Source organism: Trachurus trachurus (genome assembly GCF_905171665.1).
Source record: "Trachurus trachurus genome assembly, chromosome: 11".
NCBI classification, from domain to species: Eukaryota; Metazoa; Chordata; class Actinopteri; order Carangiformes; family Carangidae; genus Trachurus; species Trachurus trachurus.
Window position 1 is genome coordinate 17,555,034 of NC_139904.1, and position 17,848 is coordinate 17,572,881.

Consider the following 17,848-nt stretch of genomic DNA (forward strand, 5'->3'; position numbering starts at 1 on the left):
TATGGTAGTTTTGTGTCCACTCTTGGATATTTTTTATGTTTCTTCGTGGTAGTAGTCTTGTATCGGTTTTGTATTTTGTGTCTCTGTGTATAGTTTTACATCTCCTCAGGGTAATGTTGCATCTTTTTTTGTGAGGTTTCCATCTCTTTGTCGTAGTTTCTTGTCTCTTTTTAGCCATTTTTCTCCTCAATTTTGCATTCCTTGTGTTAGTGCTGTATTTCTTCATGGTAGTTTAATATCCTTTTGTGGAAGTTTATTTGTCTCTGTTAAAGTTGTTTGTCTCTTTTTGGGACATTTTGCATCTCTGTGTTAGTTCTGTGTCCCTTTGTGGTAGTTTTAAATCTGTTTCCTGACTAACTTTTCAACAGTAGCCTAAATTAAACTGCTCTGGGCACACAAAAGTCAAGTCAGTGATCCAGCCATCTTCATTGAAATAGTGGTAAACGATGATTATGATTACAAATATGCTTGAAATTCATCCGCCACTCATTATCCCTTCACTATTTTCCACATTTGTTTATGCTCACTTTAAATTAAATCTTCTATATTTCCCGCTCTTTTGTCTCTCTTACTCATCTCTGTGTGTTGTCAGGAGAAAAGGCCCCACCTGTATTTATCTTGCAGTCCCATTTAAACACACTCAGACAGAGAAAGAGCTCAGCAAAGGCCCAGGTGCTCTGTAAAACAAATTAGACAAGGGAGGATGGTAGCGTTCATCCACAGGGCACGCAAACATAAGCATGGCATGCTAGTCTCACCCCCCCGCACACACACACAAACTGTACACACACAAACTGTACACACACTGACGGTTAAACTGAATCTGAAACGTCATTTTAAAATTTCCATACAGGGGCGCCTGAGGGCAATCTTAAGCAAAAGGCCCCACATTTTGTCATGCAAACACTTTGACAGGACAGCAAACCAGTTTGGAAAACCAACCGTTCCAGACAAAATCCAACTGAGGGGAAGTTTATCTTGTCCTCTAAGTTTTAAAAAATCCTGTATGTATTTAAGCAAAAATAATAAACTAAAGTATATTCAAATGAAGAGATGAAAACCACCCTGAAAAAATAGACCCTCACATTAGTAGATTGTTAGTAATAATGCAACTATGCATAAATCTGAACAGTTGTGAAGAGGGAAGAAAAAAAACTTCATCATTCAATCTCTAAAATAGAACTGTTTTTAAAGAATACCTCATGCACATGCACGCGCGCGCACACACACACACACATATATACATACACACACACTCACATACACATTGTTTGCTCTGACAGGGTAATCCCAAACACTGGGATCCCCTCATACAATGGCTTCATTAAGAGGACAATGGCATTGTGTCAGCTAATGACAGGGCTCCTCCCTGCCTTCTGTCTGCTCTGAGATTACTTGAAACACACACACAGGGTCATTATTTATCATTAGATTTAAGCGTGGAGAAAGGGTTGAATCAGGGGCGATTGGTGTCAGAAAACCTGAGGATGTGTGGGGTTGAGCAGCCAATAGCATTAGAGTCTTATGAAATAAATGTAATAAAATAAGTAAAATATCTCCTAAATTCAAAACAAAGATGCAGAAGTTCATGTTTCTGGACTGCGTCTCCCTTTCTTACCTCTGTGTACCTGTGATGCTCTCAGGTGAAGGTGGGCCTCTACCTGCCCCCTCGCTGAGCCAACAGCCAATCAGAGCCCAGCTCCGCTCCGCAGCAGCCAATCAGCTCCAGACTCGCCCTCGCCTCGATAATTATTTCACAGTGAAAGAATTTCAGCACAAACTTGACCCGTTGCCATTAAAACTAAGGGAATAAGGCGAATAATTAAAATGCACGGCCGCCGGATATGTTGATATTTGTCAAAACTATATTCTCACAAGGTGAAGGAGGGAGAAGCTGAGGGAGGGAGGTGCCGGGGAGGTGGAGGGGGGGACAAAGGCGGCTTTACCTGCCAGGTGGAGCGGAGGAGAGTCGGTCAGAGAGGGGCAGGGAGAAAAGAAGCGGGGCGAGAAAAGTCGACTTACCTGTAGCCCAACTTCTGGCAACTCGCTCACTCTATTACCTGCTCTGACTTGAAAGTCCAGTTTCACAAGGAAGAATCGTAGAGGAAGCGAAATATGTCACAGGAGACAGACAAGTAAGTGATCGAGCCGGCGGAGGAGAGGATCTTTGATGGTTTCAACCTGAAGGGAGAAAGAGAGAGAGAGAAAAAAAAACTTTTTCAAACTCTTTTCACTTTAGAGATAAGCTGCTTTAAAATCGGACTCACTTTGTTTTGAGGATTTAAAAACAAAACAAAACAAGGGGATCTTCACTTTGTGGTTGTGTTACGGTTGGATTATTTAGGACAAATATTAAAGTTTCTCAGGCCTGGAGGAAAAGTTGACATGCAGAACTTGGCGCCGTGGATTTTGTTAGACCTGAATTCGCCATTTTTGACTGATGGTGTTGAGAAAAAGCCTTGAAAATGCAACGAATTGGATTTTAAACAGAAAACAAGAAAACCACGTCATATAATTGATTCAAAAAATAGCTTTAGACCTAGGCTACTTTATGCATTGCATTGCATTGCATTTTTTCCAATGTAAGGCCTGTGCAGAGAGTGATGGTCTGTTTAGTGTAAAGGACAGTTTGTGCAGCCTGTTGGCCTGTGCAATGTGCTGTTTTATAACATTGGAAACTTTTTTACAACATTTGTAGGCAATTATGGCAACATCGTTTAATAATAATGGATACACTTTAAGTTTAAATATTATTATATATGATAAATAACAGTGTTTGACTTGACTGACAAAAATCTCTAAATGTTGCAGATGATCTGATGTAGGCTACTAGTTTAACAAAATCCCAGTAAAAATGTCATGACCAAAATACCTATTGATTATCTTTTTCTTTTCTTTTTTACACAGTAATTGCATAATAATAATAAACTAAATTAATTGTTTTATATTTATATTTATTGTATTGTGTTGTTGTTGTAGCCCTTCTTGTGGCATCAGGGCAGTAATGTGTTTTTAAATATCTTTACTAAGTGTCCTTAATGCATGCAGCTTATTTCTCAGTGGTTGCACTGTGGCTGTGGTGGAAACAACAGGTGTATGCCACTATTGTGACACACAGCGGTAATATTCAGTCAAATACAACAGAGTAGAGTGGTTCAAAACATAAACACCACCAGCCTCCATGTCTTCTGTGGCCTTTTTATACCTGCATGTCAGATCTGTGGATGTCACAAAGAAACCGGGACCAATGCAGGAAGGATGCAGTTTGATTTGAAGCTAAAGAATAAAAAGTGTGTGATGTGATTTGCATTCATTAAAAAAAAGTTAGGTGGAAAAGGAAAAGCATGGTAGAACAGACTGTGTTGTACCATGTCTGTTGTCTGTGGTTGCCTCTTTTCTACTATTACATCCTTTTCTGTAAAAGTTTGCATCAAAGTGACATCAGAGATCATAGGCGGGGCTGTTTTATTGTGTTTTATTTGGCAATCCTGGCGGGCGGCAGTTTGTGTCAATTACAGAAAACCACAATGAGTTATTTCTTGTTGTTATCACTATTATTAGTGATGTAGATTTCACAGCTAGAAAAGCCCCCTGATTATTACAGTAAGCAAGCATTGTCTAGTTTGTTTCAAGTGTATTGTTATAGCCACAATAAATAAAGGCTAAAGCAGTGGACGTGTATAAGGCTGTGGTGTAATCACTAGCGTCTTTTATGGCTGATTTGTTTTCACAAAGGTGCAATAATTCTACTGATATGATATTGCTCATTGTGCGGCAAGTTGACATATCCAGAGCCTTTGCTGTGATAGGCTCTGTTCGAAGAGATGTTGTGGCAACACTGTGTGTTTAACTGGTCTGTGATCTTGACTTAAGTGGGCCTACGGAGTAAAGAGAGCAACTTGCACATACTCACCAGACAGGCCTGAAGCACGCTACAGCTGGTACTTGTCAATATCAGTATTTGAAATACACTGTTGCCCATTAAGTTTGGATTAATTTTGTTTTCAGACACATTCCTCTTTTTATTCCCATTTATACACAGTCATAAACTTTGACCAGGTGCAATGATTACATACAGTACTGACTCCCAGTTACCAGTTTTCAGAAGATATACACTTTATCTATCAAGAATAAATCACATTGTCACAATCATTTAATGGGAAGAGGGAAAAAAATTTTTTATTCCAACTTAATGGGCAACAGTGAAGTTTGTTTCATATAGAAACGTTCAGAAATGGTGAGAAATGAAAGGCCTTGTTTTTCAATCCAACAGGCCAGAGCTATTAATTTCATACAGGAGGAAACTGTCGAGAACAGATCAGATTTTCAAAGCTTTTCCTGAGCCTTTGGGTGAAAGAGCCTAATCTTTTTACACTTTTGAATTCAGTTGTTTTCAATTTGTTTCATGTGTGTCTGCCAGTAAGCGTCTGGTGGTGGTGGTCCCCAACGAGAGCTCCTTCCCCGCAGTGCGGCGGGCCTACACCAGCGAAGACGAGGCATGGAGGACGTACCTGGAGAACCCACTGACGGCCGCCACCAAAGCCATGATGAGCATCAACGGGGATGAGGACAGCGCCAACGCTCTGGGCCTCCTCTACGACTACTACAAGGTTTGAAAACATGGTCGAACCCACTTTTGTGGTGCAAGGACAAAGAAAACTGAAAGAAACAGGAAATGTGTTTTGTTTTTTTATTGTTCCATGGACATGTAATTTGCTTATCAACTGACTTTTTGAAATCTTGTCACAAATACAGAGAAAAATGTTCAAAGGAAACAGCAAGATGAGGTCAACCAACACATAACGGCCTCTTTTTTTCTACCTCCAGGTGCCGAAGGAAAAGAGGCTCCTGCCAGTTCCCAAAGTCGCTGAAATTATAGAGGAACAGGAGAAGAGGTCAGTGAATCTCTTAGTGTCTCAGTCAAGGTTGCACATGTCCAGACAGAAAGACAGAAATGCCTTCACAGCAGTGATGTGATGTTAAATATTTGGCCTCAACAGCTGCAGCATCTGACATCTTTCACATGTGGTTACATGTAAAAACAACTTCATATGAAAACCTTTGCATTAGAAAATGATTTTCCATCATAAAGAGCGATGTGCTGCAGATAATAGTAATATCTGTCAATGAAGAAACAGATACACATTTAAAAATCCATAAAACATCAGATTTACATTTATCCACTAACCTGAAGTTCAGTAAATGCAGAAAGACATTAAAATCATAAATTGTAGTATGTTGCATTTGCACCTCGGCATCAAAGAGTTGACTGGGAGCTTTCACTATGTGTGTCCAGGCCAACGTTGCCTAGCAACCCCAACAGCCAAAACGAGGTGGAGACGGTGGACAACCGGGTTCAAGTCCTCAAATCTGTCCCCGTCAACCTGTCGCTGAACACGGAGCAGCACCAGGAGGCCAAACGGGAGCAGTTCACCAACTCGACGGGGACCGGCACGGGGTCGGGCGCCTTGGTGAAGGCCGAGGCGTACACGCCCGTGTTCACGGCGACGGCACCGGGGCATCACTACCGGGTGGAAGGAGAGGAGTCGGCGAGGGTGATCTACGAACAGAGTCCGTATGAGGTGACCACCGTCAGTCACAGCTCGTACGCTAAAGAAGACCAGCAGAGTCCGCCTGACAGCCCGTACGAGGAGGAGAGAGATGGGGTGAGAGATCCTGTGCAATTAAAGACAAAGAAATAACCTTTTATTTAATTAAGCAGTGGTCGACTTATAGATGCCACACATATCCTACATTCATTTGTCAGACAGTTTAGTTACAACAGCTCCAAAACATATTATTACTGCTGAAAATAGCTGTTCTTTGCATAACTATGTCCAATTGTTTTATTGGATCCTATTGCAGCAGATAGTAAAGTGTCAAAACTTTAACCGCAAGTTGGGTTTTACTTTGATAGAAGAAGGGCTAAGCTTTAACTTTTTTCAACAGGATGAACTAGTTTTTTAACTGCTGTGATGATTATTTTGCCATTGTTATTATCTTCCCCATCTACACATACAAACCACAGGTATAGTGAGGGTTAAAAGGCACCGTGGGAAAATGTAGGAGGGCAAAAGCAAAGAAAGCAGATTGATAAACACCAAACGGGGAAAACTACAGCAGTCCAAGTGTCACACACTGATGATCCGTAGCAGTGTTGGCTGGGTGGAGCTGCTCTGTCATCGTCCGTGAAGACAGATAGATGTTTGAATATGATTCAGAGTCCAAAGGTTCGTTATACCTGAACAAGAATCTACAAGTGGTTGTTAAATTTGTTTTCCATAAGCTTGAGAACAGAAAATCTATGAGAATACTACTGCTGAATATGCAAGTGTTTTTTGTTTTTTTTCATCATTTAGATTGAATTGTTTAACCAGTTCCTCTCAGGCCAAATTATCTTTGTGCCAAAATAAATTCCTCTTTGTGTGTTTTTCTCTGCAGAAGTACCACACACCTTCCTCTCTGGGTCCAGATGACTTTGTATTTCATCAGGAGAGAGTGTAAGTCCCTGTTGTTATAAAAGGAAATTATCAATATATGTCACAGTGTAAATATTCAGATATGTGTCACTTGGAAATCAAAATAGTGACGGCTAGTGATCCAGAAAGGAATGCAAAATTGTGTGTTGTACCTGTATCTTACCTTGTTATTTCTAATCACATATCAACTGTGTGCGTGCGCAGTGACAGCTTCCGGTACACGCTGGATGCCACTCGTTCATTGCGCCAGAAGCAGGGCGAGGGGCCGATGACCTACCTGAACAAAGGCCAGTTCTACGCCGTGACGCTCAACGAGCTCAGTGCCAACAATCGTCTCCGTCACCCCATCAGCAAAGTCCGGGTAAAGGAAGTCACCTCCGCCTCTCTTCATCCTCACCTCTTTTATTTCCCATCTTCTACCCTTAATGCCTCCAGTCAGCTGTGGATTTAGCTGTAGTTTATATATGACACAGAAAAAAGTTCTTTTGTATGTAATTTATGTCTACATATAACAAAAACCTTGAGACTCTGTGTTTATAAAACGTGCTGTAATCTATATTTTTGTGAAAACAGTGGATTAGATAGATGACTATATGTTTGTTTATTGTCCTCTCATCTCTATGGAACATCTTTACACACTCTCTGTCATGGCTTCCCTCATGTGCTGAAAGAGAGGAAGTATTGAACCTATATTCATCAGGTGAAGACAAACACAAGTCTTAGTAAATGATAGTATTGTCCTGTATCTGCTGAATATGTAAATAAGCAACTTATACCTATAGCTAAAGGTTGGTTAGCTTGTTAGCTAACAGCTCAACACTTACAACTTGTTTCTAAAAGTGATTTTAAGGCAGTAATGTCTTGAATCTTTTTATTATTATTATTATTATGTACAATATTAAACATAAATGTTGCAATTTAATGTATTGCATCAGAGTTATTTTCAGGCTTATAGCCTATGTCTTCTCTCAATGAAGACTGGTTGAAGATTGTAAACTGAAAGAGACATATAATTATAGGAGTGTTAAATTCTTTATGCATGCTTTATGCTTTATGCACGTCTGTGTCACATACCATTTTCTTTTCTTTTCCACATATGTCTGACTGTGATTTGCGGATGGTTTATGATAATCTGACTGTTGAGGTTTCTTGCCTAATCATACTTCTGTTTAGCAATATCACTGCATTACCAGACAAGTTTAAAGTCATTGTTACCGATAGCAATAATACCCATGTTATGATAAAGTTGAATTGTGAGAAAGACAAGAATCTGTTGGGATTCACAAACACAAACAATGGAGATCATCCTCAGCATCTTCACCTGAAACTCGACTATCCTTTAATAGACATTCATCATAACTTGTGTCTGTTTTCAGAGTGTGATCATGGTCGTGTTCAGCGAGGACAAGAACCGAGATGAGCAGCTGAAGTACTGGAAGTACTGGCACTCACGGCAGCACACGGCCAAACAGAGAGTCCTTGACATCGGTAAGACTTTTATTGCGCTGCTCTTTCCTCCAAAACATTCGTGTTGACAACAGCAAAGGCTTCGGCAGCTCAATTAAGGAATGAAAACACATATGCCGTGAGACAGTGACAGATTTATGTTATGGCACATGCTGGAATGCACTGAGCTAATAAACAAGGCATGACCAAACTAAGAGCAAATAAGCCCCCACCCAGCTGTCTGCCTGAGGCGGCTCTGGTGCCCACCATCATCCACAATCAGACAGGAGGCTGAGCCGTCTTACACACACTCACATGCACACACACACTCAACAATTCCACACAGCTGAATCTTTTAATGTCTCGGTGTTGCTGAAACACACAATGTAAATCCTCTAATCTCCCCTACATCACCTGGGAGATTGAGCAAAACATTGCTTCATGAAAAATATCTCAACAACCCAAACCAGCATGTCAAAAACTTTCCCTGGCCGCAGTTTCCCACGGGTGTACGTGTGCCGCTCTGCAGCCTCATACTTGCTACTTAACGCTATTCACCTTTTTGACTGTGGGTGTTTTGTCGGTTGATGGTTTTGAATGTGAACCGATCTTTTCTACGGCTTTTGGAATAAGTGTGTGTGTGTGAGAAGCTTGTAGGCGGTTTGCGTTTGACAAGCTTGGGCCTGCTTGACAGAGGCAGAGATGGCAGAGGTATGTGGGAGACTCAGGGTGGATGGGAGACACACAATCACACACATACACACATACACACACCTATACACAGCTTGTTGGGACAGGGAGAGGAATGTTAGCCACACTGTTACCTCGACTGGTCCTGGTCTGTTGAAAGTGATTCTTGCCCAATTGAGATCTAATTTCTATATTTACATGAACACACACAAATCCTGAGTTATCTTACATGTTTTTACAACAAGGGTGTCGAAAGATCAATTGAAGATTGAGAGATAGTCACTGTGGAAATAAATTAATTTTTATATATTTTTTATAAAGGATCAGAAGCCAAAAATGTCTGTAACCTCTCTTCCAACTGAGAATATCTAAGTACTTTAGGTTTTCTGATGATGTCAATGAGCTGACTTCTTACTGCAGCATCTCTAAGTTGAAGCTGAAAGTAAATATGGTAGCTTTAAATATAACTGCCAGTCGTTCCCGTTTAGAGGAAGTGTTTCATCTTCTCCAGTGTGGTCACTTTTCTGTTTGGCATTTGCCAGTGTAATGAGTCTGTGTTTGCAGCTTTGTGTGTGTGTGTTTGTTTGTGTGTAAGTGCCATATGGTTGATCTGTATCTACAGCTCGTCCCAGAGGGCGAGCAAACATAGATATATATCTGCACATATTCACACGCATTCTGCGTGTACGAACATACTCCACACAGACAGGGACGCTTGTGGTTGTTTGTGGTCATATATTCATCATTAGTGCTGCAACTTGCAATTGCAACACACACACAACAATGTGTGTGTAGCATCAGGATGGGGGGATGTCTGTTCAAGCAGCTCCGTAGGTCAGATGACAGACCGGCCTCCACCCTGCTCCTCAGAGCCAGATCGGCCTGTAGCTGGTTGCAGCCTGTAACCTGAAGCTGGTCCAGAGAACTGATTTGAATAGCGGTGGAGGGTTTTATCAGGCGGGGGTGGGGGAGTGGGAGGTGGAGGGGGGCGGTGGGGTCATGAATGGATCATTTGAATGGGGTTATTTAATGGCAGGAGGGGGTGGGAGGGTGGTACTGGCAGATAGGCATGTTGCTGCCTGCCCTGCTGCTTTGTGCACCTGCTAAAGATCCAGGAAGTGTCAGTACTGAGGCTGTCAGGATGATGGAGGAGGTCTGAGACGACGGGGGAGGGGGGATGCTTTAAGATGTGATGAGCAGAACTGTTGTTCTGTGTCTCATCCTATCTGCATTTCTCATACAGACTCACTATACAGATACCAATATCAACACTAATCTGTAAACTGCTTTCTTGTCTGTACACAACATCTATTGCACGTCTGCCTGTCCAGGGTGAGGGATCCCTCCTCTGTTGCTCACCCTGAGGTTTCTCCTGGTTGGGAATTTTTTTTCTCAGTTGATGTGAGGGTCTAAGGGCAGAGGATGTTGTTATGATCTATGTAAAGCCCTTTGAGACAAACTGTTTGAAAAAATGGGCTATACAAATACATTTGCCTTACCTAAACGAAAATATCCTAACGAAGTAATTTCAGAAAAAAGTATAAACATCACAATCCTTATTCTTTAAATTAGCTTTAAGACCCTTGCATTATTTGGAGCACTGATGTGAGTCAGCTCTGCACATTTTACTCTTATGAACAAATACTACTGTTTGTTTGTTTAGATATTAAGAGCTTCTGAAGTCTCACTTGATTTCTAGCATCCCTGTTTTTTTTATCCAAGGAGTTGTAAAAGGTTTACATGAAACTAAAGGTCATCAGATTTTCCCTAAATGCACATTAGGCATTATGCATATCTTTTTTGTTAAAATGAGTGGATTCACATTAACAGTGGCATTGTGGCATCTTTGGCTCATTTTAACTCTCTATGTATTTACACTGGATTTCTTTTCTCTGAAATCACAGACCCCCCCCCCCCAGTCTGCAGTGACACAGGTCAATAACCCTCGGCCAGTGCTCTTGTCTGACTGGCTCTCAGTCTGGCCCACTGAGCCCAATCGTTTCCCGTGTTTCCTCCTGTTGCCTTTGAAGCCTTTGAGTTTGTTTGCTCAAGCAGATAAGGTTTTATCTTATAAAATTGAAGCGTGCCATTTGATTGCTTATCTCAACAAACAATAGCTACCATATTTGTGTCATTTATTGACCAATTTCTGCGGTTTATAGAGGGATTTATTAATGGCTGAAAGCTTTTTTATAGATATTTGACAAAATATTACAATACAACATAGTTTGGATAGATTTTAGGGAATGTTTATGCAGAAAAAGTTTTGTTTCTGGGGTGAATGTGATTGCGGGAATAAACCATGTTCTTCTTTGTCCCCACAGCCGATTACAAGGAGAGCTTCAACACAATTGGCAACATTGAAGAAATTGCCTACAATGCCATCTCCTTCACCTGGGATGTGAATGAAGAGGCCAAGGTACAAAACACAAACACAAATATTACACAAATATTGTACAGGTTTTTTTCTTTGTGAGAAATAAATGCCTTTGTAATTTCTCCACAAACCGGTTCCGTCTCTCTGGAGGTGTGTTGTGAATGTGAGAAAAGCAGTGGGACAGGTTTTTTGTGCTGATTCAGATGTTGGCAAACAAATGCACACACTCAACAAATTAACAGGCTTTTGACTGTGATGCAAACTCCCAGCGTGTCGACATCACAAACAGTAACGAGCTCACAGAAACAACAGTGGATTCAGTTTTTTTTTCTCCAAATGTCGAAGCTGAAAGCAACTTCCTTCATCTTCGCTCTCGTGTTTTAGACTGCCCATCATAAAACTGATGGGGAGTGTTGTGTACTCGTTCTGTTTGCCTTCTTTGTCTTTGTGTAGCCCACTCCTTTGTGGCCACTCCTTAAATGAAGCCCCGTCTCTGTTTGAACTCCAGAGTCCCCCAAGGGCCAACACTAACCAAGCCCGGTCCCCACCCTCTGCTGTTTGTTTTGCCCTCATTTCTGTGTGAATGCTAGTGACTAGTGTGTGTGTGTGTGTGTGTGTGTGTCTGTGTAATGTGGCTCTTTCATTGTAATAGCAGCCTGGGGACAAAGACATTGCTGGAGGAAATCCAAGCACACGTCTCTGGGCCAATATTGACTCTTTCTCTCTCTCTAGCTCTTTCCCACTCATTCTCTTAATCTGTGTGACTATTGAGCTTCAATATACCTGATGCACTGCAGGAACAGGTGCAACGACCGGGTAGTTTCATGTTCACACTGCTGCTGCTGCTGCTGCAGGTCTAAAGGACAAGTGAAAGAATGGGTTAAAACAACTTCTCAAATTTCTCCAAAACAAAACTAGAAGTTGAGAAGAGTATCAAAATAAATAGGATACACGAGAGAGACAGTTTGAATCACAACTAAAATCAATTGTGTGTATTTATACTAAAACCTGTGGGATAAGTTGTGAAGTAAATAAGACCATTCAGTTTTGAGAGAGATTAGTTTAACATTTAGAGAAAGTGCTCATAAAAAGGTCAAGACAACTATATCAGCGCAGAATATAAACATGTTCTACTATTCCTGTGTATTTAGAGGAAGTAACGGAAACTATAGAGCGACAGAGACACACACCATAACAAGTTGACTGGGAGTGATCCAATGTGTTCATACTGGACGAGTTATGAGGCTTCGCTCGGTGCAGTTAAATGTGTCATAGGTTGTGGAGTTGACGTGTTTTCACGGAGGTTTCCAGTTTCAAGATGGCTGAAAGTCGAGCTGTCAGTCACTAGAGCTTCATCTGGGTAAATCTTTGCAGAGCAGTAATCCTAGAGCTCAGTGTCATCGAAAAGACCACACCCGTGCTTAAATAGGTAAACAAATGGGAAAAAGAGTTCACAATAATAATTATAGTTGAGCAGGAAAATACACAGATATATCATATTAGAAAAAGTTAGTATGGAATTTTTTTTTCAGACTTTCCTCTTGTTTTTGTTCGTTTTCTTGAAGCAGTATCAGATTCATGCAACCAGTGACAACAGGTTCCTTTATGGTCACAGGGCAAAGGAGCTGGTTAACCACTGATCTTGATTCTTGGAGCCAGAGTGCAGTCAGAGCTCCTGTTTCTCTGTTGGGTGAAATGAGGGTCTCCTCGTGGCTGCTGCAGCTAATGGAGATTTTATGGCTCCAGAACCAAACACCAAAGATGTGTGTAAAGATGCGTTAAAAGGCGGGGAGGGGAGAAGAAGAAATGTAGAAACACAATGCTGAGATGTTACAAAAAATAAAAAAAAAACCTGCAAGGCACAGCTAATGTTAGCAGAGGTTGCCAGTTTATCAAAAGTTCAGTTCACGACATGACAATCATTGCTGCGTGACCATGCTGATACATGTAGACGTAGTGTTGATCTCTGTAGACCAGGGGTGTGGAAATATCGAAGAATTTGCCACCAGCCAAATGGAACAAAGGTGAAAGGTTGTTCACGATTTTCTCAATGAGCTGTAACCACTGTGAAAGTATTCATTACGCTCTGCACTGAACTGTTTCATGGTTTAGAAATGAAAACTCAACCACAAATACCTTGAAAAACATCCAAATAGATTCAGGTATTTCCTTTGATGTAGAGCCACATTGCTTTGCACCCGTCAGTATTTTGAGATTTTTATGGACTAAATTGTGAGCTAAAGGAAAAAAAAAAAACTCCACTGAATTCAAGTTTACAGGTTCAATCTGAATGTCCCCTCCCTCCTATTTCTGTGTCCTTGGCAGATTTTCATCACAGTCAACTGTCTGAGCACAGACTTCTCCTCTCAGAAGGGGGTGAAGGGTCTTCCTCTGATGATCCAGATTGATACGTACAGCTACAACAACCGCAGCAACAAGCCGCTGCACAGGGCGTACTCGCAGATCAAGGTCTTCTGTGACAAGGTGAGAAATCACTTCCTCCGCAGCAGTTATGAGGATTCAGGCTAGAAAAGATGAATCTCTGATTATACTTTGAAACTTTGAAGTTGTTGCTCTCTTAAACTACATTTTAAGCATTTCCAAAAGGGACATCCTAAAGGAGGAATACTGGAGGAGTTATCAGTTATGATATTATTATTATTATTATATTATCAATTTATGAATTCTTTCTTTTATAAATTACCAGAAAATAGAAAATCAATAATAAGAAACCACAAAATGTCTTGTCCTAATTTCCCCACAGTTCAAAGTGGTGAGTTGAAATGTGTAAAGGTCAAAGATGTTCAGTTTAATGTAAAGTTTATCATTCTCTTCATAATCATCGGGTCAGAAAACAATTTGATATTTTAAAAAATCTTTTTTAATTGAACCATCAGTCCAGAACCCCAACACATTCAGCTGACTAGCACAAAAAGGTATCAAATCTAGTGTTAAAATGTAATAATTATACAAACTGTTATCAGTTTAAGTTTCTGTCCACTAAGTAATTAATTAACCAACCAGAGAGCTCCCTGTTGATCATAAAGTTGAAAATGTTTTGACCTCCTTGTTAACGCTGATGTAAAAAATTAGTTTAGATGTGAAAGAAAAGGTAAATTACAGATTTATTAATGGCGTGATTTTCTTTTCTTTCTTTCTTTTTTTAAAAATGTTTTTTTTTTTATCTATGTATTTTACTTTTCTGTGAGATTTGATCAGATCAGAGGTAGCAGTTAATAGTTCAGTGTAACTAATGACACAGATTTAAATATTGATTCTCCACTTTCACAAATATTTGACTCTTTTGTGTGTTTGAGTCCATATCACACAAATATAAATGTGTCATGTTGCCTATAAGCTGTTAGTGAGTCTGCAGACCAGGGGGCGGAGTGAAGGAGTTAAACAATGACATCAGTCCTCCCTCTAGTGGTCTCACCTGCACAGTGAGCCTCCACACACCTGAGGACCTGCAGCACACACCATCCAGCTTGTACAGTTTTAGTGTGTGCAGGTCATTCTTATTCATGAAAACAAACTTTACAGTAAAAACTCATTATTTGGCAGAGGAGCTGTGTGTTTAAAGGAGGTTCTCGTTCTCACCATCCCCACAAACTGTTTTCTCAGGGTGCAGAGAGGAAGATAAGGGACGAGGAGAGAAAACTATTCCGCAAGAAGTCAAAAGGTTTGAGCTGCAGAGCAACTTTATTTTTATTTCTTTGTGGAAATGAAAGGTCCAGAGGCGAAGAAAAAAAAATTGCACTTTTCTAAATCATCTTTTTCATTCCTCTCCAGGGAAGGACGGAGGTGTAGGTGTTATTACTGTTCCCAAAAAGTCTGACACCACCTATTTCAAGACAATGACTGACCTGGAGGCTCAGCCTGTCCTCTTCATCCCTGACGTTCACTTTGGCAATCTGCAGCGGGCCGGACAGGTGCGTCACCTCCAACACACACGTCACATAATGTCCCAGCATGGCCATTATAAACAAAAGTGACAGAACCAGTTTTTATCGCTTGAAATTGGAGCCACAATTCACTGTCAGAATGAATCTGAGGCTTGCATCTCCACTCCAGATCAAAACATGCGACAGGTTTTTCAGGATGGATCTTACTTTCCCTCAGACAAAACCCAAAACATTGAATTTGTCATTATATATTCAATATTGTCATAGTTTCTTTTTTTATCATAAATTAAGGATTTTCGTGTTCTGTGTGATTAATTTCTAGGTCTTTACCTTCAACACAGAAGATATAGAGCGAGAAGGGTGAGTGTGCATCAACAGGAAAAAGCACATTTTCATTTACATCGGGTCATCCAAATATGAGTCATGCAAATGGGCGCATGTACAGATACCGCGCTCCTACACACCACATATGCAAAGGGAACGCATATGACATGTTTGTTTTGATGTGTTTTCAGGAGCGTGCTGGTGAAGAGGATGTTCAGGCCGTCAGATGAAGATCTGTGTCCGTCGCCTCACAAACAGATCAAAGAGGAGACGCACAAGAGAGGTACAAGATGGCAGCTTCCTCTTCCCTCTGTGTCATTTCTCCCCCTTTTATCTTTTTCACCAAGCTACAAAAAATGACCCTGAGCAAGAAGAGGAGGCCTGAGAGCTGTGAAACATACAATATAATATATATACAGTATATATAATATAATATAATAAATCCTACTTATAACAAGTCAGGCCTGATGAAGACATAATGTTCATTTACACATGTAAAATCTGTAAAATGTGTGGATTAGACTCAATTTCAGATCATCTATATCATCATCTATATCTATATCTATAAAACTTTTTAGTAGTAGTCTCATGGTTATCATTTCACAAACATAGTTAATTATTTCTCTAATTAATCAATAACCTATTTTAGAGAACACTGTTAAATGTCAGTTGCAATTGTCCATAACCTGAGGTGAAAAACTCAATTTACAGTTTGTAACGGGAAAAAAACACACAAATCATCACATTTGAGATGCAGGAACAGCGTAATGGCATTTTGGCATTTTTGCTTCATGACAGAAACAGTTATCCATTTTCTTCAGATCTTTGTATTGATTAATTGTTTATCGGGTCAGATCTCCTTTTAAATGTTTTCCAATAAGAATAAAACATCACGTTGACTGGTAATTCCGGACATATAGTTTGATGAATAATAAATGACAAAAAAAAAATCTAAATATTGCTCAATAATGACCATCAGATCACCAGGATCTCATTTCTGATATTCGGGATCTATGATGCATTATGTGCTTCAAACAGGTGTATGAATATTATAAACTATTGATTTATTCTTCATTTCTCTGTAGTGCTGCTGTATGTAAGAAAGGAGACGGACGAGGTGTTTGACGCTCTGATGCTGAAGTCTCCCACGCTCAGAGGCCTAATGGACGCCGTGAGTGATGCTTTTTCCATTTACATATGAGAGTGAGCGCAATTTGTTTGCTCAGCTGCAACCAAATTGTGCCCTTGATGGACCGTTTTAATTTATCACCCGTAGATATCCGAGAAGTACGGCGTGCCCACGGAGAGAATAGCCAAAGTGTACAAGAAAAGTAAAAAGGGGTGAGTGTGAAGTGAAGTAAAGGGATAAATACACATGGACTTTTATTTCAGTGTTTTGAAATGCAAGAGGATGGAAGTTTTAGGAGCTTTCTCTTTCGTGTTTTATGTCAGGATCCTGGTGAACATGGACGATAACATCATCGAGCATTACTCCAACGAAGACACCTTCATCCTCAACATTGAGAGCCACGCAGACGCCTACAAGGTCACGCTGATGGAGATCTAACGGCTCATTAGCTGACCTGAGAGACTGCAACGACGTGACGATTAAAAGAAGAGATGCTGTGACTGCTGGTTGGCTGAAATGTACAAGGCTGCTATTGACTGGCTGATAAGCTGACTGACACTAGGGACAGTCCGTTGGCGGTGTCGCTCTGAGACGACCCCTGATCCCTCTGCGACACTGTTACACAATGAAGCAAGTCGTACTTTCTGTGCAGGACGACAGTGATTTCATAGAAAGGGGATACTAGAGAATTTCTCACGAACTGGTTTATATCATCCTCTGTGCTTTAAGGTGAAATGACGGCGCACGGATCCATGTCCTCCATGTCCTCTGAATATTTTTATTGTATAAAAGAATTTGTATGTTTATTCTCATTCTGTACAGCGTTTTTGTGTTTTTGCCAAATAACACATCAGGAGTAGCCTTGAAATCCCTGATGTATGTAGAATTAGTTGTTCCTAAGTAACTTAGCAGCTCCTTTGCATGCCAGCCTTTGCTTTTATGAAATGTATTATTATTTATTAATACTATAATGATTTTTTTTTTTTTTTTTGCATTTCTAAAACATTCTCTTTCCAAGAATTTCAAGTACTTTCCATTTCAGTGACTTTTCTTGTAGTCACCCTCTTTAAGAGTACTCAAGGAGTTTTGAAACAACTTATTTCTATTTTTCAGCCATGTTGTAATTTTACATGTCAACAAATAGCCAAAGTTTTATTTGTAGGACTTTAAATTACATGATACGTCAAAAGACAGTACTGTATACAACTTCTGAGGGGGCGACAGATGGCACTTGGTTGTTGTGTTTGTCTCATGTGGCTGTGTTAAAAAATGAATAAAGATGTAAACAATAGATGTAATTTCTTGGTAAAACAAGACTGAGTCTACTGCAAGTGACTGTGTGAGGTTCCTTGAAGCTACATATAAATGCTAATGTAATTATGCTAAACAGGTATAGTGCCCCACAAAGTCTAAAGAAAGAATTAACAGGAGACAAATATAAAAAGTTTTCAGACTTGTAAAGTTTGAAATTTCTTCAATTTGTGTATTCTAAAGCAAC

At 40.2% G+C, this 17,848-nt stretch overlaps 1 protein-coding gene across 1 annotated transcript; it reads left to right on the forward strand.

Annotated features, from left to right (window-relative positions):
* Positions 1-4,424: 4,424 nt before the first annotated feature.
* On the forward strand, positions 4,425-16,788 carry grhl2b (grainyhead-like transcription factor 2b; the record flags this gene model as incomplete). Its single annotated transcript, XM_083982599.1, has 15 exons — positions 4,425-4,610; positions 4,828-4,895; positions 5,297-5,666; positions 6,442-6,500; positions 6,684-6,840; positions 7,856-7,967; positions 10,940-11,034; positions 13,318-13,476; positions 14,617-14,674; positions 14,785-14,924; positions 15,220-15,257; positions 15,413-15,504; positions 16,307-16,392; positions 16,498-16,562; positions 16,674-16,788. Exons 1-15 carry the CDS (start codon positions 4,545-4,547, stop codon positions 16,786-16,788), a joined length of 1,680 nt encoding a protein of 559 aa, XP_083838725.1. The 5' UTR covers positions 4,425-4,544.
* Positions 16,789-17,848: the final 1,060 nt, after the last annotated feature.